Source organism: Globicephala melas, chromosome 13 (assembly GCF_963455315.2).
Source record: "Globicephala melas chromosome 13, mGloMel1.2, whole genome shotgun sequence".
Classification (NCBI taxonomy): domain Eukaryota; kingdom Metazoa; phylum Chordata; class Mammalia; order Artiodactyla; family Delphinidae; genus Globicephala; species Globicephala melas.
In genome coordinates this window covers 61,971,099-61,997,330 of record NC_083326.1, presented here as the reverse complement: position 1 = coordinate 61,997,330, position 26,232 = coordinate 61,971,099, and the positions used below count along the sequence as shown (strand labels likewise).

General features: G+C 41.2%; 1 protein-coding gene across 5 annotated transcripts in view; it reads right to left on the bottom strand.

The window, feature by feature from the left end:
• CEP192 (centrosomal protein 192) overlaps positions 1–26,232 on the bottom strand; it is a 93,454-nt gene that overhangs the window by 56,487 nt on the left and 10,735 nt on the right. For 3 of the 5 annotated variants that reach the window (XM_030836517.2, XM_060310108.1, XM_030836518.2), the window contains exons 5-14: positions 21,697–21,872; positions 19,127–19,176; positions 16,919–17,039; positions 15,289–15,437; positions 11,090–11,450; positions 10,525–10,668; positions 4,692–4,756; positions 3,916–4,125; positions 1,606–1,732; positions 881–999 (exon numbers count right to left, since the gene is read on the bottom strand). In XM_030836517.2, coding sequence (XP_030692377.2) covers positions 881–999; positions 1,606–1,732; positions 3,916–4,125; positions 4,692–4,756; positions 10,525–10,668; positions 11,090–11,450; positions 15,289–15,437; positions 16,919–17,039; positions 19,127–19,176; positions 21,697–21,872 — 1,522 coding nt within the window. Of the gene's footprint in view, positions 1–880; positions 1,000–1,605; positions 1,733–3,915; positions 4,126–4,691; positions 4,757–10,524; positions 10,669–11,089; positions 11,451–15,288; positions 15,438–16,918; positions 17,040–19,126; positions 19,177–21,696; positions 22,111–26,232 lie in introns of those variants that run through there. The other 2 variants (XM_060310109.2, XM_060310110.2) reach the window with 2 other exon arrangements.

The window sequence follows — 26,232 nt, the reverse complement described above, 5'->3', positions numbered from 1 at the left end:
ATCAACAGTAGGGTGAATATATCAATGACAGAATATTCGTAATAGAATACAATACAGCAATGAAAATTAACTATTATACTTATCACAGTTGCATCTTGCAAACCTAAGTGGAAAAAAACGAAGACAAATATATGCTACTGGGACTTCCCTGGTGGCACAGTGATTAAGAATCTGCCTGCCAATGCAGGGGACACAGGTTCAATCCCTGGTCTGGGAAGATCCCACATGCCCCGGAGCAACTAAGCCTGTGTGCCACAACTACTGAGCCTGCGCTCTAGAGCCCACAAGCCACAACTACTGAAGCCCACGTGCCTAGAATCTGTGCTCCACAACAAGAGAAGCCACCACAATGCAATAAGGAGCCCACGCACCGCAACAAAGAGTAGCCCCCGCTCACCACAACGAAGAGTGGCCCCCACTCGCTGCAACTACAGAAAAGCCCGCACGCAGCAACAAAGACCCAACGCAGCCAAAAATAAACAAATAAATAAATTTATATTTAAAAAATATATATATATGCTACTACATGATTTCTTGTATATAAAGTTCACAAACGGGTGAAACTGATACAGTGTCATAGGTCAGACAGGAGGAAGTAGTGTTCAGGAGGAACAAAAAAATGGCTCCTGGGCTGTGGGCAATGCTCTCTTTCCTGACCTGGGGTGTACATGGGTGTATAAGCTGTGATAACTCACTGACTGTAAGTTTGTTTTATAAACTCTTCGTACATTTATTGTACACTGATAATATTTAAAGGATACTTGTAATAAAATTGAGTAAGAAAAATGTTATGCATTTTTTACATGTGACTTTATCTTGATCTTGTATGAGAATTATGACAGCGAGGTTTTAGCTTTCCTTCATGAAAGGCTTAAAATACCTCTGTTTTCCCTTTATTGGCAGTTAATGTCACATCATTTTCATCCACTTGTGAAATACTCTCCAGTTCTTCAGCCTGAAGTGTAACTGATCCTTCACTTAGCTGTGCCTTTAAATCTCCTGTAGAAAATATGTAATATTCAACTTACATCTATATACTATCTCACAGAAACAATCCGTGGGATAAGGACCACTAAATATCCCAACCCCCCCGCCCCCCACTGGAATATAGGCTCTTTAAGGACTAAAGCACATTTTATACAATTTCACGATACAATGCACGAGGCATTATACTAGCAAAAAGTAGCTGCTTGATAATTGTTATGTTAACCAAGAAAGTCTGATTTTAAATATTCATCACAATATTTATCATATTTATACTATCACAGTCCAAATCTGAGAACTTCTCTTTAAAAGTCCACCTAAATAATAAATATAATAGCTAAAATTCATTAACTCAGCAGTTTAATAGGCCAAAGTTAACCCAACCACTTGAACAGATTGTATTTCATTTACTTTTGTTTTTACAAAAGGATTTAGGTGAATTTTGGCTGACTTGTTTCTACTTTAGATTGAAAAGGCAATGTGAAGTTATATAAAAATCAAATCTGTAACTAATACTCAAAAAATTCAAAGTGGTATATACATTACTTTCTTCCACATAAAGAACATGATCACACAACCACTAACTTACAGGTTAAAAAAAAACTTCATTTAATCCATTACCTGAAAATAGACCATGGTTAAGATGAGCCATTTCTTTCTCCAAATTACTTCTTGATACATCTGATTTTCTTATTAGAGCAATAGGTTCTCTCTTCTCTGGTGATCTAATAAAATAACCAAATGATGGCTACAAAATAAACATGCCAATTATTTCCTTAGTTTTCAACTGCTTTGAGAAATTCTAGACTATTTTATCCTAATAGTGGTAACCTAGCTAAAATTGATTTCAACAAAATGATTCTGATTTTTCCATTTAAACGTATGTTGGGACTTCTCTGGTGGTCCAGTGGTTAAGAATCCACCTTCCAATGCAGGGGACACGGGTTCGATCCCTGGTCAGGGAACTAAGATCTCACATGCCATGGGGCAACTAAGACCCCACACCACAACTACTGAGCCCACATGCCGCAACTAGAGAGAAGCCCGCGCGCTGCAGTCAAGACCCGACGCAGCCAAAAACAAACAAACAAAAAAACACAAAATAACATAAATTACTAGAAATGAACTTTACAAGTCCAGACAGGACCTTTTATTTCCTTACTGCTAGCTATCTTTAATCATCAGAATGAATATTATCAAATAATTTGCCCTTACTAAGAAATCCAAATTAAAACAACCCAGAAATGATACTTTGTTCCTCCAGTAATTGTTACTGAGCACCTGCTATGTGTCAGGCACTGGTAATAATCATCAGTGACATGTCAGTGAGAAAAAAGATATAAAACTTCCTGCCTTCCTGGAACTTACAGTACTTACAAGTGTATTTTATTTTACACAATAAATATGTCCTTGAAAATCTGTATTAAGATGAGATACATTCCTACTGCCCTAGATGAGCGTTCAGAAGGTCACATTCACGGACCTTGCTCAAGGGCAGGGAATTCCCACCTGGCTTCCTTCCAGAGCTCTCATGATAGACCTGAAAAGCAAATTCACTAATGCACTCAATTTTTGATCAATCTTCACTCGAGGATTTCCTCCCTTGATCCAGCAACTTGAACCAAGTAACATTTCATAACTAATACAAAATGACAGATCCATCTTTCCACTGTATGGTGTTTTGTCCAGCTGTTCAGAAAGGAATTCAGTTATGCTTCAACTTCTCTTATAATGTCAAAACCAATCCATCCAGGCAGAAAAATCTGCCTAAGTATTTACTCTCATTCTTTAATTCACTGCATAGACAGGACCCACAGTTCAGTTTCAAATTTTCCTGTAAGTCAACTTCTAACACCCTAGCTGTTTAAAATTATACTCTTAGTGAAATCCTACTTTAATACACACTCCCTCCGACAGCACTATGTCCCTCCATGAAATTCACCAACAGGTCCTTCGACTCTACCTCCAGAGGAAATCCTGAACCCTAGAACTTTTGTTTCCGTACTGCCATCCTAGGCCTCGGCCTTCATGGCATCTCCGCCACGTGCTAAGCCTCTGCCTGCTTCTCCTCCTCTGAGGCTCAGGAACCTCCTCCACCCGGCTCCTGTCACACCTGGAGATGGGCCGGGCACCCTGCCTCCAAGCAAGTTTCCTTGAGATGAACCCGAGCCCTGCAAGGGCCCCTCATGACCTGGCCCTTGTCTACTTCTGCCATCAGACCACCGACCCGAAGCCCACTCACACGAGCTGTGGGCCTACTCTCTGCTTCTCCGATATACCCTCCAGCTCCCACCTCCAAGACTTTTCTGGGAACACGCTGCCTCCTCCCCACCATTCGGGCACCACCCCAGTGCCCCTCCTCAGACACCACTCTGACCCTCACAGGCGACACAGCTTCTCCTCACTCCTTCATACAATCTACCACTATCACTTGCATTTGAAACTTTTTACATGTACATTTTAAAAAACCAAAACACTCCTATATTTCAAAACATGTTTTTAGACCAGAGGTTTAAAAAATGAATCTTTGAATTCTTCCCACAACCAATGATATAACATCAGCAACCAATGAAACAGCAACTAACAGGGATGGAGTACTTAATGCACTTGAGGCCGTGCTAAACACTGTACGCGCACTATCACAGTATCCCCCCCAAAACTCTATAAGGCAGTATTCCATTCTAGAAATTGGAAAATCAAGGCACAGAGGAGTTAAATACATTGTTCCATGCCACAGAACTAGTTAAAGGACAGAGCTAGAACTGCAGTCAGGGTACAGCCACTAAAAAACTGAAGCTCTTTACCACTATTCCACCATGCAGTCCCTATCCTGTCTCTGCTTTAAAGATACTCTGATCTAGCTACACCATCATAACCTTCAAAACATAAGGGCAAGTGAATTTAACCACTTCTAGAACACATGGTACTTACTCTTTTCACATTGTAACCACCACCAAGGCAACCGAGAGCTTCAGACCTTTGAGCAAAGAACTCTCCTAAAGACAGACGTAAATAAGTGGCATCGTCTTTGTCCAAATCTGATGTGCTAAGTGATCTCCTCAACAGACCATAATTGACTGAAGTTCCCCATGATGTATCCCCTAGGGCAACTGAAGTGTTCTGGGCATCTATATTTTCTTCCTAGGAAGAAAGTCATCATTTCATTTCATTTCTCCAGCAAGCCTTCTGTTTTTCTAATATATAAAAATACAAATTTCACTAAGGAAATTTAAATATTTAAAATTTTTTAAAATGTGGACAAATTCAAGCTTAAGCAGCTAATAAAGGTAATAAAGTCCAGAAAAAGAGAAATTTTTTAATACCTGAGTTATGATATGCATTGTTTTAACATATTGCTTAAGTCAAAGACTGATTGTCATTAATACAAATCTTTAGAAAGGAGTACATCTTCAAATAAAAACGAATAGCACTAAATTCCCTCATTTTAAAACATGGTAAAAAACAATATCTTTGAAGCCTATTAAGGCAATTTTAAGTGAACTAATAAACACTATTTCAGTATGCCAGCTTTTTCTCAATTAATAATTTAGAGTCTGAAGGAAAAGGCAGAAATTGTCTAAACATGAGAAAAATCAAGATATAATTCTATACTCACTATGTATCTTTTCAGAAAGAAATGAACATTTTGCCTACATTTAAATACAAGAAAAACTCTAAACTTTGGTTAATGTCAATAAAATACAAACCTGCATAAACTGATGCTCTTTATTAAATTCTTCTTCATCTTGTGCAATCAAATCCAATGCATCAGCTTAAAAAAAGAATAAGTTTTATAATTATATTGCACTGATGCCTAATTAAATACTAGCATATAAATATAACATAGTTAGGAAAATGAAATATTAAAGAAATAAAACTGAAAGAAGTATGTGAAAGCTTCCATCACAGAACTGATGCATCTGTATTAAGCACAATAAGAGCATGTGGTTCTGAAACTTTTGGTAATAAACACCCTACTGTGATTGATTTCATCAGGTACTAACTTGTCCTAACTTACTAATGGGGCTTTATAATGTAAGCTTTTTATAAAAGATTCACATTAACTTCAGCCTTGCAGTTTGGCACACATGAGTTAAGGTACCTGCCCATGAATACCCATGGAATTTCATCTGGAACATCAGATGGACAAGCCACTATGTAAATTTGTCATGAAGATGTCTGCTGGGGTGCCAACTACCTGTTTGTCCCAACACCCAGGACTGTCCTAGTTTTTGTTTTTGTTTTTTGCGGTATGCGGGCCTCTCACTGTTGTGGCCTCTCCCGTTGCGGAGCACAGGCTCCGGACGCGCAGGCTCAGCGGCCATGGCTCACGGGCCCAGCCACTCCGCGGCATGTGGGATCTTCCCGGACCGGGGCATGAACCCGTGTCCCCTGCATCGGCAGGCGGACTCTCAACCACTGTGCCACCAGGGAAGCCCCTGTCCTAGTTTTTGAAAGGAAATATCCCACATCCCAGCAAACCCCATAGCCTAGGCAAACAGGAACAAGTGTTCACCCAGTGTCTGCCCTCAAAGTTCCGAATGAGCAACTCAGTTCACCTTAGGGAAACCAATGGGCACGCAGCCCTCCATCTCTAGGCCAAGGCCACAAGGCTGTGGTAAGTGAGCAGAGGGCCAGGTGTAACACAATGGGGAGAGAGGACAGAGGCAGGCTGAACAGCAAATGATCCTGCTCAAGGCATTAGAATTTAAAAGGATTTTAAACATGTTGGCTGAATCAGAAAAGTCTGCAGGTTAGACTCTGGACTTCCCATCTGCTACCCATTCTGCCTCTGCCTGGTGCTTCCAGACAGTGGCTGGAAGGGGAGGAGTGAACAGCAACCCAGAAGGGACAGTCCACTCGTGGCCCAAACAAGATAGATGTCCCTACTCTCATCAGTCCATCAGGGGCTAACCCAATCCAAACTACCCTTCTGGAAGCCCTGAGGGCCCAACACTAACACCTTGAGAGACAAAATGAGAACAGACACAGGAGGCTGTTTCCAGCAGGGAGAGGAGAACACCCACCAGAAGTAGCTCAGGATTCTGACTTGTCAGGGCAGTGCTGGTTCCTTACTTTGCGATCCCACCACCTCCCACATAAACACGTTCTGAGCCTACAAGTCTATGAACGAGCATCGGAAGAGCCAGGAAGCTCCAGAAGTCACAATATTTCCTTCTTCCACAGGAAATATTTTTCTATGAAGATTCTCTGTGGGGTCCATGACTCAAAGTGTTAAAAACCACTGCTCTAAAGTGTGAAAAGTATCAACCAACCAAATCTAAAAGCCAGGAGAGGGTAAATAGGAAATCAGATCGTAAGAAGGTAACCCAGAAAAACTTAATTTACTTCAATGAGTTAAAATATTGTATTTTTAAAATCATTAAGTAAACAGCTCCAAATGCTATTTTATTATACTCCTGAGTACTTTTTCTCTGGACTTTAAGACTCTTCAATTAAAGAAAAGTCTACAGTGACATTGTTACCATGTATGCTCATCAGAAATCACTCACAGATTATAAAAAAGCAGAACTTCATTTCTTACAAGAATCTCTGCCCAATTTTTTGCCAAATCTGCAACCACAGTCCTCTCCAGTGCCACCTGAACGCTTTTGTTGTTAAATTCTGAAGCAGCAATACCGTTCCCCATCCCCTGCCCGATGTTTAAATCCTAGGCCACAAGCAGAAGTGGCAGCTCACATGGCTGAGCTGTCAGAGAGGGGGAGGCAGAAATGGGGAAGTGGGAATGGGGAAGTTTTAAGTTTCATTCAAAACTACTTTGAGGACTTCCCTGGAGGTCCAGTGGTTAGGACTCCGTGCTTCCACTGCAGGGGGCATGGGCTCGATCCCTGGTCAGGGAACTAAAACCCACAAGCTGCACGGCACAGCCAAAAAAATTAAATTATTCATTTATAAATAAATAAAACTGCCTTGTTATTATAAAATTATGCCCTTGGTCCAAGCTTCCTCTTCTGAGTATCTCCTCTTACATTTTCAACATTTCTTTTCCCGTCGTATAAAGTCTCCCATTCCATTCACGCTCCCCCAGCCCAATTCCCCTTGACTACTTCATCCTTTGTTCCTCCCATCAAACTTTTCCATAGTTTTCAACAATCATCTTCTCCATTTCCTCACCACCAGTGCTAGTCATCCTTTCCTACTCAGCTTCTGTTCATTCCCTAACCACACAGATGGTTTCATGAAATTCCTCCACTATCTATTTTATCATATTTCTCCTTTAATAGTAACATGCCCACATAGTTCTAAATGCAGAAGGCATAGGTACATTCTGCTTCAATAAAGAGTTCTTAGGGCTTCCCTGGTGGCAAAGCTGTTGAGAGTCTGCCTACCGATGCAGGGGACGCGGGTTCATGCCCCGGTCCGGGAAGATCCCACATGCCATGGAGTGGCTGGGCCTATGAGCCATGGCCACTGAGCCTGCGCGTCCAGAGCCTGGGCTCCGCAATGGGAGAGGCCACAAGAGAGGCCCACGTACCGCAAAAAAAAAGAGTTCTTAGAAATTAACCAAAAGACGTAACAGAATACAATACTGCAAGTCTCCCTCATCACTGGCCCCACTTCCCACACCTCCAGAAGCAACCAACATATGCAGCACCCCGTGAAACCCCTCACTAGTTGAGAACCTACTGACCTTTGAGTTCTACAAGTAGCTAGGGAGCCCTGTAATTAGTTTCTTTTTTTTAATCTTTCCACTGTATGTATTTACAAATATGTATGTCTTTCCTTCTTCCACCTCTTTATGCAAATGTTGGAATAAGATTTTAAATAATTTATTTTGGTGATCTTTCCCTTACCAGTACCTAAAGAGCTCCGTTTCCTTTTATTACGGCCACAGGGTACCCCCTCGTATGGATGTACCTTATCTAATTAGTCCCTGTTTTGTACATCCACGTTGCTTCCAACCTTCTGTGATGATGAACAATGTACACACACATCCTATATATCTGTGCAGGTGTAGCTGAAGAATAGTTCCCAGGGGAACTGACTTTTAATTTCCTTTTCTATAAGCTGTTTACACCCTTTGCCCAGTTCTACACTGAGTAGTTGGTCTTTTTCTTGTTTATTAGCACAATTTACATATTTGGGAAATGGGCCCTCACTCTGTAATATGAATTGCAAATTTTTTTCTCAGCTTCATCACTAACTTTTAAAAACTTTTTACCAAAGTATAATATACATTAAAAAGTGTACATAAGTGTGCAACTCAATGAATTCTCACAATCCGAACACATCTGTGTTGCCAGATCAACACCCCAGATCAAGAAAGAAAACATGCCAGCACCCAAAACGCCCCCTGAGCTTGCCTCCTGTCATGGCATGCCAACCCGAGGGTAGCCACTATCCTTGCTTCTTACTCCACAGAGCTGGCTACATACACGGCATATATTGATAGTCAGCCTTATCTCATTCAACATGTTTGTGAAATTCATCACGCTGCCGCAAGTAGCTACACATCCTTCATTCCCGTTGCTACACAGCATTCCAAAGTAGGTATAAACACAATCCATTCCAAGGTCAATGGGAATTTGGGAGTTTCTAGTTTGAGACTAATACACATAGTGCTGCTACAAACATTTTAGTGTATGTCTTTTGGTGAATATATACACCCTGAACACTGGGTATATACTTGGGTGTAGAATTATTGGGTCATAAACTATGAAGTTCGTAAAGTTCACCTTCATAAGATACTGCCAAACAAGTTCCAAATGGTTTTATCAATTCACACTCTCACCAGCAACACATGAAAATTCCACAACTGATGACTTTTCAAGTGACAGGGTCCCTAACCAGTGTCCAGCCTGTGCCTACTGTCCTTTGTAAATCAAGATATCACTGACAACTATAACTTAACCTCCAATTTCTGACTCATATTTCCAACTACTGAATATCCCCACCTCAAACCACAATCATCCAAAATTTTACCATGTCTTCTGATTTTTCCCATCTCAGTTAATGGTACTGCCATTTTCTCAAAATAACTTAGACCCCAAACCCCCATCTTTACTTACCTCTCTACTATCCGCTGAAATCCAGTCACCAAATCCTAGCAATTTTATCTCCACGTCCCTCATGAGCTATTTTCTTCTCATTCTCACTGTGACACCCCGATTTCTACAACACCCTAAGGAACCTACCATTTAACCGACCATCGAGGCCAGAGGGAGACTCACAAAGCAAGCTGGACAAGCATCTTCAGAGGCTCCCAAGTGCCCACCAGGCACGGCTCAGCATGCAGTCCAGCCCCACCCGATCCCTGGCCCAGGCTTACCACTCTGGCTTCATCTCACCATGTCGCGTTACTCTCCCCTTCCCATGTCTTGCCGTAAATGCCAGCCACGCTGGGTTATTTACCATTCTCAAGACACGCCCATGCTTCCTCATCTCATCCTCTTTCTTTGGGTTTTCTATCCACTTGGAACTTCTCATGCCCAAAATATTTACCTGTTGAAACTCTACCTCAAAATCCACTTCCTATATAAAATCCTCTGCTACCCACTCATGCAAAAGTTATTCCTCCTCTCAACTCCAAACGATGCTGTTGTTCTGTATTCTCATCTTATCCCTCTTAGCTGATGGACAGTTTCCTAAGGGCTGGAAACATGCCTTATCGACTGATCTCTGTACTTCCACATCAATGGACATTAGGAACAGCTTAGTACAAGCAGCTGTTAGAGTAACTTCTTCCTCTGGCACCTTCTGAGCCTATTAAAAATAAGACTGAGGGGGGCTTCCCTGGTGGTGCAGTGGTTGAGAGTCCGCCTGCCGATGCAAGGGACACGGGTTCGTGCTCTGGTCTGGGAAGATCCCACATGCCACGGAGCGGCTGGGCCCGTGAGCCATGGCCGCTGAGCCTGCGCGTCCAGAGCCTGTGCTCCACAACGGGAGAGGCCACAACAGTGAGAGGCCCACGTACCGCAAAAAAAAAAAGTACGACTGGGCTTGACAGGCTCCTTGTTGTCTTTCCTCATTCCAGGTTTAGAGGCGCTCAGGCCCTAGAGGCCTCAGTGGCACAGCAAATGTCCACAGGCCAAGGCTCACAATGCTGTGCGTTCTGCAGCGTTTTCCTTTCACGGTCAGAGATTCTGCTAATTAACAAATCTAACTGAGGTTCCTAATGCTCTCATCCTCTGAGATTTCATTTATCTTTCTCGACACTTTTCTCCCATTTCTTCATTACTGAGCTTTTACTCTAAAATGGATTGGCTTTTGTTACTGCTCATTTATCAGAATAGTTCTTTTGTTCAAGACAATTTATAAAGTGAGAAAGTAAAGCCTAAGGTGCTACTAACTGCAACACACATGCTCTAAAGTGACTCACTGTCCTTACTTAGGGAAAGGCTCGGCTCAGTCCAGTGATTAGCAATGACTGACTCAAGCCTCTGTTCCTAGAGGAACAAGTGAAGTGCTAAGTACGTATCCAGAAGGGATTTGATGTGGCCGACCAAGATGTACATGGTAATCTCAGAACACCGTCAGAAAATGAAAATGGTTCAGAGCAGAGGCTATCAATACACTTACAGCCAGATCTGAAGTCTTCATTCATCTCATCACTTAGAGACACATTTACATCTTGTTCTTTATCAAAAGCTGTGTAATAGGCAAGATCAGTGACCCATCTGCCCTCCTCATTCTGATAGACCACACTCTGTGATAGATCCGTTTCTAGAAAATAAAATTCCAGAGACATCCAATGACACATGCAACAAATAAAATGATACAATATTCTTAATTTTATTTAGTTGACTTATCTTAGTTATCAACTGAAATCTGCCCAAAACTAATTAAAGGAAAATCCATTTCCCCAAAAGAAAAGTATCTCTCTGATGGTGAAAAATCCAGCCTTAATCACAGTAAAAGTCCATCATGGAGGAGAGGGAGGAAGGAAAAGATGACTAATAGTTAGAAAGGCACATTTCCACCAGATCTGTGAGTAAAGACACCATTTTTTAATCCACAGAACACTTAAATATTTTAATATGAAAGATTAGGAAGTTTCACTTGGAAATATATCCTATTCAAAATGTGTATAAGCATTTTTACATATTTCTTACTTTTATTTTGGAAAAAAAAAAGGCCCACTTACGGTCCTTGCTCTTTCCAACGGATTCATAACATTCACACGTTTGCCTTTCACTAGTGGGTGACCACAGAGCGTCAGCGGAATTAAATGCATTGTCACTAACAGACTTCAAAGATGCTACATCCACATTTTTTTGAATGGACACTTGAGGCATCTCAGTGTCTAAAAATCTATCCACAGGCAAAACTGTTTCTGAGTCTGACGCCAAATGCTTATTTTGATGAGGAGATCCTGCATCCAGCTTTAAAGGGTCTATCAATCCAAAATCACCTTTACTGGCATTTGTGTCGTGAAAGTAAACCGGGTTAAGTTTCGCATTAGCAGCCCTGAGAGTCTTCGCCAGAACTTCTTCTCTTCTGCTTTCCTTTAAAAATTAAATAACAGACCAGAAATAAGTTTTGTTTTTCATAACTCGTTCCAAAACAACCAAAAAAGTTATACAGTTGACATAATATATTTATTCTAGAAAGGAACAGACTACACAATATTCTTCCAGACTATATGTGGACCAATCGTAAGGAACTTACCAAAACCAAAATTCAAAATGTGGTCATGGCAAACACACACCAACAGATTCAGATACCAAAAGTGGGGCCAATATGCTCACTACGGCACAGGATGTTAGAAATGTCAGTTTAACTTTTGTAATTATCACTGAAAGTCTCTAAAATGATGGGAAGCCCATCAGTGTGGCCAGACTCATAAAATTAATATTATTAACAGACTCTGAAAACACAAATATTAATAACTTTAAGTTATTTTTATTTTATTTATTCATTCATTCATTTTTGGCTGCGCAGGCTCTTCGTTGTGGTGCATAGGTTTCTCTAGTTGCAGCACGCGGGCTTAGCTGTGGTATGTGGGATCTTAGTTCCCTGACCGGGGATCGCACCCGGGCCCACTGCATTGGGACCATGAAGTCGTAACCACTGGACCACCAGGTAAGTCCCTTAATAACTTTTAATAGGAGTAAAACAGCAAATACTACAAACAACCCTGAGGAGTTCAAGAACAACTGCCTCAAACACGGCAGATTAAGCCAGTGCCTCAAAACCACGCTCTCCAACATACCTTCCCAAAGGGCACTGCTCACTCTTTCCTAAAATAACAACTGCTGAAAGGGACTTGCATGCCCACAACCCTCTTCTCAGACACTCAGCCACCACTATCTCAAGTGCCAATGAAGCCTTAAAACAGCAGTCTTTTCTGCTATAAGATGTATTAACAACAAAAACAGCCTCATAGGCAAGGTTTTTCAAAGTTAGGATACTAAAAGGAGGTAGTTCTATATAAAAAACAAGACACAGACTTTGAAATAAGATCATACATTTAAATTCCAGTGCCACCATTTATTAACCGGGTGATTTTGCAACAACGTTATACAAAAAATAAACAATCTCTACCTTATCTCAAAATAAAACTCCAGATGACTTAAAGATTTACATGTAAAAGTACTAGGAGGAAATACAGCTGGATAGTTTTATATTCTTCAGTGAATAATATCTTCGTAGTATAAAATTTCTGTGGGTTAAACTGAATCTCCCAAAAAAGATGTGTCCAAGTCTTACCCCCAGGTGATACCTGCAAATTGTGACCTTATTCAGAAACAGGGTCTTTGCAGATGCAATTAAGTTAAAGATCTTGAGATCATCTTGGATTTGGGGCAGGCCTTAAACCCCATGAGGAAGACCTCAGAGGGACACAGAGAGAGAGGGACAGGCCACATGAAAATGGAGGTGGATACTGGAGTGACGCTGCCCTGAACTAAGGAACACCAGAGCCCCAGAGGCTGCAAGAGGCAGGAAGGAGCCTCTGGTGGGAGCTTAGCCCTTTCAACACCTTGTTTTCAGACTCTGGCCTCAAGAATTGTGAGAAAATAAATTTCTGTTGTTTTAAGCTAGCAAAATTCTGGTAATTTGTTCTGGCAGGCCTAGGAAACTAACAAAAACACTAAAGCCTGAAATACATGAGGACCAGGAAAGGGAGACCCTGTGAGGACGCAGGGAGAAGCTGCCGTCTCCAGGCCAAGGAGAGAAGCCTCAGGAGGAACCAGCCCTGCCCACACCTAGATCCGGACTCCCAGCCTCCAGAACTGTGAGGAGATATATGTCTCCTGTCCGAGCCAAAAATCAAAATAAAAAAATAAAGATCAAAATATCTCCTTAACACAGAAAGCTTGTAAAAACAAGAGTTAAAATATGAATATCCCAATAGAAAAAAAGACAAAGGAGACAAAGAACTGACATTTAAATTAGACAACTATTTTTCACATAGGATACTAACAAAGACTAAAAAGAACCAGAACATAGGAAACCAGCTCTCTCCTCTGCAAAGCACCTGAAAACACTGAATAAAGAATGCAGACAATCCATGTGCTCTGCAGGCCAACAGGGCGAAGCTACCACCTGTGGGACTGTGACTGACCATGGCCATGCGACAACCCTCCCAGGTGGAGGCAGAGGAAACCTGAAGTGAAGCCACTGGTTGGTGACCAATTCCAGGTAAGGGTTTCCTACGGAGCAGAGCAGCTCCCTCGCTGCTATTGAAAGTCACAAGGGTTTGTCCAAAAAAAAGCGGAGGGGGGCGAGTCGGGGGTATACAGCTGCTCTGATAGTTTTGAAACCTCAACACAAAATAGGTCTCTGTTGGGACTTCCCTGGTGGTCCAGTGGCTAGAACTCCGCGCTCCCAATGCAGAGGGCCCAGGTTCGATCCCTGGTCAGAGAACTACATTCCACATGCTGCAACTAAGAGTTCCCATGCTGCAACTAAAGATCCCAAGTGCCACAACTAGAGATCCCACATGCTGCAAGGAAGATCCCACACGCAACAACAACAAAGACCCGGCACACCCAAATAAATAAATAAAAAAAAATAAAAATAGGTCTCTGTCTACACTTGGACAGTGTAACTCAGCAAAACTTGAGAGTTAGGAAATGTGAGGAGAAGGGGAAAAATAAAAGCAATCCAAAGGTCTCTTAGGAGGTGGGGTTTCAGGAGGAGGCAATGAAAGTAACTGAAATCCCACAGACTACTTCCTGATAACAAAGGGGGTCAAGGAGGCATCTGGCCAACACCATATTCATCAAGATGGTCCAACAGCATCACCAACAGGAGACAAGTGGGCTGACAGGCCTCCCAATGGGACACAGAGTATACAACAATGCTTATGTTTAGAGTCAATCTGTTCAAGGGGAAAATGTTCAATCTAATCAGGAGGAGGAAAGCAGTCAGCTATATCTACCATATGGGTCATTTTATAAAACAACAGGCCTAGATTTTACAAAAAGTTTAATGACATGAAAGAACTCCAAGTCATGGCAACCAAATACAAGTGTAATCCCTGATTAAAGCCTGGATCAAAAACAACAAAAGTAAAGGACATTTGGAGACAAGTGGATAAATTTGAATATGAACTGTATATTAATTTAAATCACAATATCAAAGTTAGATAAGAGAATTGTGATTATGTAGGAAAAAGTCCTTATTCACAGGAGGTAAATGCAGATGTATTAGGGTGAAATGTCATAATATCTGCAACTTACTTTAAAAAATAAATTTATTTTATTTATTTAGTTTTGGCTGTGTTGGGTCCTTGTTGCTGTGCGTGGGCTTTCCACAGCCGTGGCAAGCGGGGCCCACTTCCTGCTGCGGCGCCCAGGCTTCTCACCGTGGTGCCCTCTCCCGTTGTGGAGCACGTGCTCCAGGCGCGCGGGCTTCAGCCGTTGTGGCACACGGGCTCTAGGGCGCAGGCTCAGCAGCTGTGGCACACAGGCCCAGTTGCTCCGCGGCATGTGGGATCTTCCCGGACCAGGGCTCGAACCCATGTCCCCTGTATTGGCAGGAGGACTCCCAACCACTGTGCCACTAGGGAAGCCCTGCAACTTACTTTTAAATGACTCAGTAAAAAAGTACTTATGGAGGGACAAAGAAAACACAAAGATGGCAAAAAAAATGTTCACAACTGGCTAATCTGGACAAGGGTATACAGATGTTCAGTGCACCATTCTTTTAATTTTTCTATAGGTGAGGGAAAGGTAAGCAGTAGCAGGAAAGGACAGGAAAGGTATTTCTCATCAGTTTGTATCTGGGGAAAACAGAATCCAAAGAAAACCAAAAGCTTAAGTTTTATTAATATCCATTGAGTCCAGTAATGATTTTCTAATGTCAAATTTCTGAAAAACCAAAAAGTTTGGAATATACCTGACTAGGATCACTTGCAGGTAACTTAAAATAATTTTCTGAAGATTCCTGTCCTTCTAGGCCTTCATACATCATTCCGGGAATTGCCAGTTGCTCAAAATAAGCCTCCAAATGATCATCATAAAACTCTTCATCATCGATATCATCATCTAATTGGTAAAATGGAGGAGAAAATAGGACAGGCTTTAAAGTAGTGACTGAACTGTAAATAATATATAATCAAAAAGGTTGATAAAACACATGGGTCAATAGTCTACATGATTTTGCCTTAACATTTGACATGAAAAAAACCATTGTAATTTCAGTCTATAAGTCATCATGAGCATTCTAATATAAACTAATATTTAACCTTCATTGAGAAGACAGCACAGAAGCAAGTCCTGGCATACATCAAAAGTTAGAATATAGTAAGTGTGGCAATGGAAAAGGGCAGATTATTCAGAAAGTACTGTGGCAAGTGAGTCAAAAAAGAAAAGATAAGCCTGCCATAGAAGTAAAACCAAATTCCAGGTGAATTAATAATTAATTGTAAAATGAAACCTCAAACAGTATCTGATCTTGAAAATGAAGAAACAAAGAAAGATATAACAAAGCTGAATACTCACAGATATGATAAAAATTTTTTCCACCTCCACTAAAACCAAAAAGTTGCAAATAGACAAATAAAACAATAATGGCAGTGCTTTTCATTGTTCTAACACCCAGCCGGGCAAGGGAGGACAAAATTAGAACACTCAATCACTTATAACGGTATTGTAAGCCTTTTCAAGAGGATAATTTTCCAATCATCTCTGAGAATCTAGCCTACTAAAACAAGGATCTGCATAAATTCAGGTCAACAATTCCTCATCAACAATTCCATAATCTAAAAATACCTAAAAACTAGCAGCAAAACCTGCCCTGATTTTATAGCTTCTATCTATCCCACTTGGCTCACCAGCCTGGCCTTCAAAGCCATGTATAATTTGGTCTCTGCCTATTTTCTGGGTTTATTCCCCAATTCATAGTCCTACAGGTGCTATAAACCTGCCGCACAAAAGCACTGGCTATTCTCCAAACATGGTCTATATGCCCCACCTTAGTGTCTTTGCTGAAGCTGTTCCTGCTTTTTGAATGTACTTCTCTTCTGGTATCTACATTAGGGCCTATCATGGGCCTCCTTTTCAAGAAGGAAGAATTGTATCCTCTTTCAATAAAGCCTCACAGATACCTTCCTCAGTCAGAATTAACTTGTCACCCTCCTATGACTCCCACACAACTTGTACCGTTGAGACACACTTCTCACAATCGGAGGTCAACTATGCATCTCTCTTGCCACATGCAGTCCTTTCAGAGAGCAGGGGCTAAATAGTTCACTGTCCCCTAATTTATTAACACAGTGCTTTATACTTTATACCTTAATGATACTCAACTGAGGGATAAGCATAATCCTATCAGGATTGCTATAGAGAAATAAGTCTAAAATCCCATTACTTAACACAAGTGGCCACTTGAGTGCTCGTAAGTAAGAGGTAAAGGAGAAGGCAGAGAAACAAAAAGGTGCATAATAACTACGGCAACAAAGCAGCAGAGATACGTGGAGTGGCAAGGTCAGGACAAGGAAAACACCAGTTGAGCTTTGTGATGCTACCAGAAGAATCTTCCAAGCTGGCAAGTGACATCAGTTTCTCATTTTCTAGGAAACTAGTATGGCTTAAGTCATTGTTTGGATTCTTCTCTTCAAAATGTTTTCCAGCATCAGGAACAACAACCTATAAGAAATAAAACTGCAATGAGAGCAGCACACTCACTACTGTGAAGACCACAGCACAGGCTGCAGAAAGGCCCATCAATGTGCTCAAGGTCTGTGGTTCACAGTTCAGGCAATGAAGGGCTAGCTGTTTTACACATATTAATAACTTTCTTCCTGCCCCCATGTCACCCCCCTCCCTTGACCCACCCAATGAGACATCCTTAAAGTTCAAGGTTTCACACTGTGTGCACACGCTCAAAGGACCTGGTAATATAGTTCGTGTACTAACACACAAATGAACTGGGGCAGCTCAAGGCCTAGACAGGAGGTGCAGGTAACAGCAAAGCTGGACTCTGCAGCCCACCCTGGGCAGTGGACGTCCCTGCTCCAACTAGGGGCCACAAGGCACATGGCAGTTTGCTAGAACACTTCAAGGCCCAGAATAAAATGTGAAGTTCCTCAAGTGTCAATCTTATTTCACCATCATATTAAATATATATCAAATAATACCATCTCAAGAATTAGACTGCAAAATGCGCACTAACATTTTGGGAAAAAACACGGGCTCTCAACCCATTTACACACTTGTAGAGCACAGTGCTGAGTTATGCACTCAGTTTGGACAATCGCTGCCATGGCTGCCAGGACAGCTCATGCTAAACCCAAGGCCAATGCAGTGGTGGCCCCACTGGTCTAGGTTATCTAGTGTATTTATTTTCCCCCTGCTCTTACTTCTTCACCTTTTGTATCAAGTATCTCATGTGTCTATACTTGTCTTCCTGCTTTCTAGTTTTATGGTCCTTCTCTTTGTTATCAATGATTTCTAATACTTTTAGGAAGTTAATTCTTCAACCATCCTAGGGAAATAAAATTACGTATCACAGAAAAAGTTATGATCTCTCTCTTAGAAACCATTTTTCTCAGTGTTCAAGAAATCAAGCCTTCTGACTGAATTTCAAGTTGACTACACCTGAAGTTCCTCCAAAAAGCATCACTCACATATGTAAGTTACTAGTGGTTACATAGAGGAAGCAAGTGTACAGAGCAGGGGTCAATAAACGTTCTCTGCAAAGGGCCAGACAGTAAACATTTCAGGGTCTGCTAGCCATGCAGTCTCTGTCACAACTTCTCAACTCAGCTGTTGTGGCACAAAAGCAGCCATAAACAATAAAGAAACAAATGGACACGGCTACTTTCCGATAAAACTTCACAAAAACAGGCAGCAGGTTGGATGTGGGCAATGAGCTAGAGTGTGCCAACCCCTGGCACACGGAAACAACTCTTACTTTAGACCTCTTTTAATCATTTTACAAAATAATGTTAAAAATTCTTACGAAAGTAAAATAAAATAAAAATTGCATTTCCTTTTTTTAAGTTTAAAAGTATCAATACTTGGTTCATACTTTATAAACAACTCTCACGAGACGGTTTATGTTGAACACAAACTGCTTATCTGCTCAGTGCCTGTCCTCTGAGGAGCCCTTCTCTTTTCACGTCATGTGGTCCGGGGGGTGGGGTGTGGGTGGTTTCAGTCACATCCCTCTATCTATGCACATATATGCACTGATGCACACGCATGCACACACACACAGAAGTGGACGTAAGGTCCAGCCTCATAAATCAAGAGTTTTATCCCAACCCATCCGTTGGCACAGTGATTTACAGAGGGGAGGATGGACCCAAGTGTGCGCATTAGAATTGTGCTTTTTTTTTTTTCATGTTCTTGTTTTTTTGATCACAACACTTGGGTTGCCTACAAATGAATTCAGCTTCCCTATCATTCAACAGATTATCAAGTGCCAGCTATGTGCTGGACACTCAGGATGCAACACACGAAACAAAGAGAAACCCTCACTCCACGGAACCAACATTCCAGAGGAGTCGGCGTGGAGTGAAGCAGAGCAGAGGTGCAGACAGCCCTGGAGACACAGGAAGCCCCAGACCAGCCCTACTGTCAGCTTCCCGGTTACTCATAGCAGTAAGGTGGATTTCTCCTATTTACAAATAGAAGACTTCTAGGTAATATTAATACTACTTCATTCATATTTGTGAAGTAGGTACTTTCACTCTCCTAATACTAGAAATTGATAACATATAAAAGATTACCTTGTTCTCCTTATTCATCCAGGATCGTGAACAAAAATCAATAGGCGAGTCTGTTAAAGTAAACAAAAACAAAAACTAAGACCAAATTATTAATATTTTATCAACTAAATACCCAATAACACTCAAAAATAGCAAATTAATGAACTATACATTTTTTCCCTTTTAATAGAATAGAGCACTTTTAAATGATGGTATAGGAGCCCATCACTGGTCAGTTAAATTAAAAACCTGTTAGGGTGGGGAAGCTTAAAAAATTATACATATGCCAAAAACACCTGAATAGGAATCTGACAAGGCTTTAAAGCTAACTTCTGCTTTACAGAGGATGTGGGGAAGAGAGAAGAAAAATGACACCATGAGTGATCAAACAGACAATGCCAAACAGCAGGACAGCTCCAGAATGACAGACCTAAGAGACACCACGACAGATGGAGCAAAATACAATGGAACCCTCCTTGGACCCCAATCCAAGCAAACCAACCAAGATAATTAGTAAACTGAATATGGGCCAGAGTACTATATGATAATAACAGAATTGTTGGTTAACAGTATTAACATCACTATGGTTATGTAGGAAAATGCCCGTATTTTTACGGGCAAATGCCCATATTTGCAAGCTAAAATATGTAGGAATAAAATGATGTCTGGAATTTTTTAATATCAGGAAAAAAGGTAATAGAAAAACAGAAGAGATTAAGCAAGTGTGACAAATCTTATACTAACTGAAACTGTGAGAGAGGTATATGGGGAAGTTTTTTTTTAACTGATATAAAACTTACATACCATAAAATCACCCTTTTAAAGTATACAATTCAGTGGGTTTTAGTATATTTACAAAGCTGTTCAACCATTATCACTAATTCCACAATATTTTCATCATACCAGAAAGAAATCCTGTACCCATAAACAGTTACTCCCCATTCTCCCTGCCCCCCAGGCCCTAGCACCACTAATCTACTTTGTCTCAGTGGACTTGCCTGTTCTGTACCTACAGATTCACCTTCAGATAAATGTGGCTTTCTGAGTCTGTCTTCTTTCACTCAGCATGCTTTCAAGGGTCATCCTATTACAACAGGTATCAGTACTTCACTCCTTTTTATGGCTGAACAACACTCCACTGTATGGACATACTGCATTTTATTTATCCATATATCAGCTGATGGCGATCTGAGTTGTCTCCACTTTCTGGCTACTCTGACTAATGCTGCTATGAACATTCATGTACACAAGTTTTAGTGTTGACACACGTTTTCATTTCTCTTAGGTGTATGCCTAGGACTTGCTGAGTCATAGGGTAATGCTACGTTTAATGTTTTGAGGAACCGTCAAACTATCTTCCACAGCAGCAGCACCATTTTACATCCCGACGAGCAATGGATGAGCGTCACAGTTTCCAACCAATACTTGCTATTTCCCATCTCCTTGATTCTAGTAATTCCAGTGGGTGTGAATTGATCTCTCCTGGTTTTGAATTTCCCTGATGATTACAGCTGTTGGGCATCTTCTCATGTGTCTATTGGCCATCTGTACAACTTCTTTATAGAAATGTCTACTGAACAGCCTCTGCCATTTACAGTACTGGGTTATTTGTCTTTTTATTGAGCTATAACACTTCTGTACATATTCTGGATGCTGCTCCCTGATCATATACATATGATTTGCAAACATATTCTCCCATCTTTGGGTTGTCTTTTCACTGTCTCAAAAGTGTCTTTTGAAGCACAGAAGTTTTCAATTTTGAATAAGCCCAATTTGTCTTACTTTCTTTCATTTCTTGTGTGAGGAGTTAATCTAGTCTACTTTCATACATATACATTTTTCATCAAGAGAAATACAAACATCCCGTAAAAATTTTAACTTAGGAACAAAAATGACTGCTGACAAGAATACAAAGTAATTGGTAGGGGAAATATGACAGGTGTATTAGAAACAGCCTCCTTGTCTTGAACGTGAAGTGTGCTGTGACCATCAGACAGCATGGTTTCCACAGGAAAGGAGATTTCAGCTTAATCAGTATGGATAATTAAGAGATTGATTAAGAGATCCTTTCCTATAAAAGTATTATAAACATGGTATTAATAGGTAAGTGCCAAACCAAAGCATTTTCAGTTTATAGTATCATAGTTTAAGATAAACACTGGTCCAAAGACCAAAAAATAAGAAAGGAGATTAAAACTGTACGATATCACTTATATGTGGAATCTAAAAATTACAACAAACTAATGAATATAACAAAAAAGAAGCAGACTCACAGACAAAGAGAAAAAAACTAGTGGTTACCGGTGGGGAGAGAGGAAGGGGAGGGGCATTACAGGAGTAGGGGATTAAGAGGAACAAACTATTAGGTATAAAATAAGCTACAAAAATATATTGTACAACATGGGGAATATAGCCAATATTTATAATATTTTATAATAAATGGAGTATAACCTTTAAAAATTGTGAATCACCATACTACACACCTGTAACTTCTGTAATTTTGTACATCAACTATACTTCAATTATAAAAAGATTTTTAAAAAGGAAATTAAAATATATACAATAAGGAATGATTTCTAATAGTTTAGTACCTCGCTCCTGCTCCAGTGGTGAAATCCCAGCAGAAGGATCTTGGCTCTGAAAAGGTTTTGCAGCTCTAACATGCTCCTCTTCCGTTCTTCCTCTATCACTTTGAAAAGCTGACTCTTTGAGGACAGCACCTGACAAATGTCGACCTTCTGTCTGATTCTTTTTCTTAGAGATAGAACTTTTAAATTAGGAAACAGAATAATAATGAAATATTAGTTATCTTAGGTGTATCTATAAAATATCCTTTAATCAGTTATTTCTTAAAAAGAAAAAATGGATAGAGTGAAAAGAAACATTTCTGGGACCAGCCAGGCGTCCTGCGAACAATACCATCATTTTGGGTCCAGTGATGTACATCTACCGAAGTCAAATATATTGCTACTCTGCCTCTCAAGTGATAAGAGGCAGAGTTTTCTTCTTTCCCAAGTAAGTATCTGTGAATCTACCACATCTAGAGAAAACCTCGGCTTTTCAAAAAACAAGACAGACTTAAAGGATACTACTGTATATTTGCCAAATAGCTACTGCTCGGAACTACAAACGCTTTGAAGCTGTACTTTAGCCCCTGCCACTGTTCTATCATCATCTTCCATTTGCCTCTGTTGTTTCTATGGATGGAAAGGTTCTTCCTTAAAGGCAACTTTCCACCCAACCTACTGCAAAAGCTCTTGAGTCTGTCCCCGCTCACCACAGCCATTTCACCAGCAGATGGAACTTCAGGAAAAAGCTGCTAAATGCAACAAATTCATCATGTGACAAACCCAGGGCCAGACTTCAATCTGGCCAGGATGAATTAAATGAAAATGGCTCTTACACAGACTCCAAGTCCTAACCCTCTGCCCCTGAGGCAAACTCTAACTTTCCTCCCAGTTTCTCCACCTCTTTATTGCGGCTGTAATACACAGAGAGTCAATCACTTAATCCAAAGGTGCATATGCAGGCAGGTATAGGAAAGCTTCACCCCAATCAAACAGAAGTAAGTAAAACAGAGGGCAGAGGGGACTTCCCTGGTGGCGCAGTGGTTAAGAATCCGCCTGCCAATGCAGGGGACACAGGTTCAAGCCCAGGCCCAGGAAGATGCCACATGCCGCACAATAACTAAGCCCGTGTGCCACAACTACTGAGCCTGTGCTCTAGAGTGCGTGAGCCACAACTACTGAATCCATGTGCCACAACTACTGAGCCTGTGCTATAGCACCTGCGAGCCACAACTACTGAGCCCGTGCGCCTACAGCCCATGCTCCGCAATAAGAAAAGCCACTGCAATGAGAAGCCCGCGCACCGCAATGAAGAGTAGCCCCTGCTCGCCACAACTAGAGGAAGCCCGCGCAAAGCAACTGAAGACCCAACGCATCCAAAAATAAAATAAATAAATTAATTTTTTAAAAAAAACAAAAGACAAAAGCCAGGGGCGGGTGGAAAGGCTATAAATGGATACAAAGTCACGTGGTAGAGGAAACAGAAAAAGAGGTGTGGTGGGGTGGTACACAGCAAAGGAAACGACAGGATGAAAAGGCAGCCTACTGAATGGGAGAAGATATCTGTCAGTCATATACCTAATAAGGGACTAACTTCCAAAATATACAAAGAACTCATACAACTCAATAGCAAAAACACAAACAACCTGATTAAAAAATGTGCTAAAGACCTGAATAGACATTTTTCCAAAGACATGGAGCTGGCCAACAGGTACATGAAAAGATGCTCAACACTGCTAATCACCAGGGAAATGCAAATCAAAACCACAATGACGGACTACCCTGGTGGCACAATGGTTAAGAATCTGCCTGCCAATGCAGGGGACACGAGTTCGAGCCCTGGTCTGGGAAGATCCCACATGCTGCGGAGCAACTAAGCCTGTGAGCCACAACTACTGAGCCTGCACTCTAGAGCCCGTGCTCTGCAACAAGAGAAGTCACCAAAATAAGAAGCCCGCGCGCCACAACGAAGAGTAGCCCCCGCTCGCCGCAACTAGAGAAGAAGCTCGTGCACAGCAAAGAAGACCCGACGCAGCCAATAGATAAATAATTAAAAATAAATAAATAAATAAAACCACAATGAGTATCACCTCACACCTGTCAGAATGGCTATCATCAAAAAGACAACAAACAGCAAGTGTTGATGAGGATGTGGAGAAAAGAGAACCCTCCTACACTGTTGTGGGAATGTAAATTGGTGCAGCCGCTATAGAAAACAGCAAGAAGGTTCCTCAAAAAATTAAAAATAGAACTACTATATGATACAGCAATTCCACTCCTGGGTATTTATCCAAAAATGAAAACACTAACTGGAAAAGATACATGCACCTCTATGTTCACTGGAGCACTATTTACAATTGCCAAGATATGGAAGCAACCTAAGTGCCCATCAACAGATGAACAAGGAAAATGTAGTGTGTGTGTGTGTGTGTGTGTGTGTGTACACACACACAATGGAATAGCACTTGGCCATAAAAAAAATGAAATCTTGTCATTCACAACAGATGAATCTAGAGGGTATTAAGCTTAGTGAAGTAAGTCAGACAGAGAAAGATAGATACTGTACGATCTTGTTTATAAGTAGAATCTAAAAACACACAAACAAAAAAACCAAGCTCATAGATACAGAGAGCAAACTGGTGGTTCCCAGAGGCAGGGGTGGAGGGAGAAATGGGTAAAGGGGGAAAAAAGGTATAAACTTCCAGTTATAAAATAAGTCCTGAAGGATGTAATGTACAGCATGGTGACTGTAGTTAATACTGTATTGTACATTTGAAAGTTGCTAAGAGAGTAGATCTTAAAAGCTCTCCTCACAAGAAAAAAAATTTTTTTGTAACTCCGTAAGGTGACATGTTAACGAGACATATGGTGGTGACATTTCCCAAATGTATACCAACATCAAATTAAGCTGTACACCTAAAACTAATATAATGTTACATGTCAATTATATCGCAAATAAATAAATAAAATGAGAATATGAGGAAACAAAAAGACAATAAAGGTCTCTATGTAACATATTTTTAAGAAAAGGGGTGGTGGTAGGGGAAGCAAGATGGTAAAATGAAATAAAGAAGTCAGGACATTTAGTTAATTTTCATATCTTAAACCTCCCCCTGCCACTCCCCACCCCTCGAAAGACATGTAGTGTGACCATTAAAACTTTAGGACAACAGAGACAGTTGAGGGCACTCTAAATTAACCACCACCATCACTCCCCCTCAAAACTCGACTTCCTCAAACCTACAGCTATCATTGTTTTTACTGGCCCATCAACATTTTTCAAATTAAATCTTAAGCAAAAGTCTTTCAGGCAACCATCCCAGACAGCCCTCCACTTCTGCTCCCCAACCCACCCACGTACATCAGCAGTGCCAACACGACCCTGTGCACCCAGGAAGAAGGCTCTTCTCCAGATTAAGCCCTAAGAAACGCCTGTGCAGAGTGGAGTGGCCAAGAACACCACACTGAACACCTGGCACTTACCAAAGACCCCAGCCTGCCCGCCAGGCTGTGTGCTCCCCACCTCTGATCTCTGTTCCTCCACTCCTCTCCTCTCCTCTCCTCTCCCCTCCTCTCCTCCACCTACCGGCCCCTTGAGAACCCGCCTTCCCAAGTGGTCATCATGCTTACAGTCTTGCTTCCCAGCAGTCTATTCTTCACTGGTAGCCAGAGGGGGCTAATCATATCAGAGTTGAGATGGAACCCTTGGTGGGTTTCCCACCTCACCCGGAGTCAGAAGCTTTGCCCACCCCATGCTCCTTCCTGCTCATGGACACACCAGGGATGCTCTCACTCAGTGCCCTCCCGCTGCTGCACCCTCCTCCTCCTGAGGCCAACTGGGCTGACTATCTCCTTCAAGTCTCTGCTCTGAACTCACACCTCCTCAAGGAGACTCACAATGACAACACCTTTCATCCCTCCTAACTTCCCTCCTTATCATGTTCTGTTTTTTCCTATCACTTTTTCTCTTCTAATATACTGTAAAACTGGTGTATTTTGGTGTCTTTTTGTGTAATGTCTGTTTTGTCCACTGCTATTTCCCAAGCCCTTGGAGAGGTAGCTGGCACACAGCAGGCACTCAGTCAAAAACACATGTTGACTGAAATTGAAACTGTGATTAACAATCGTCTAACAAACAAAAGCCCAGGACCAGATGGCTCCACAGGCGAATTCTATCAAACTTTTAGAGAAAAGCTAACACCTATGCTTCCCAAACTCTTCCAAAATACAGCAAAGGGAGGAACACTCCCAAACTCATTATACGAGGCCACCATCACCCTGATACCAAAACCAGATGAAGATCTCACAAAAAAGAAAACTACAGGCCAATATCGCTGATGAACATAGATGCAAAAGTCCTGAACAAAATACTAGCAAACAGAATCCAACAGCACATTAAAAGGATCATACACCATGATCAAGTGGGGTTTATCCCAGGAATGCAAGGATTCTTCAATATATGCAAGTCAATCAATGTGATACACCATATTAACAAATTGAAGGATAAAAACCATATGATGATCTCAACAGATCAGGAAAGAGCTTTTGACAAAATTCAAT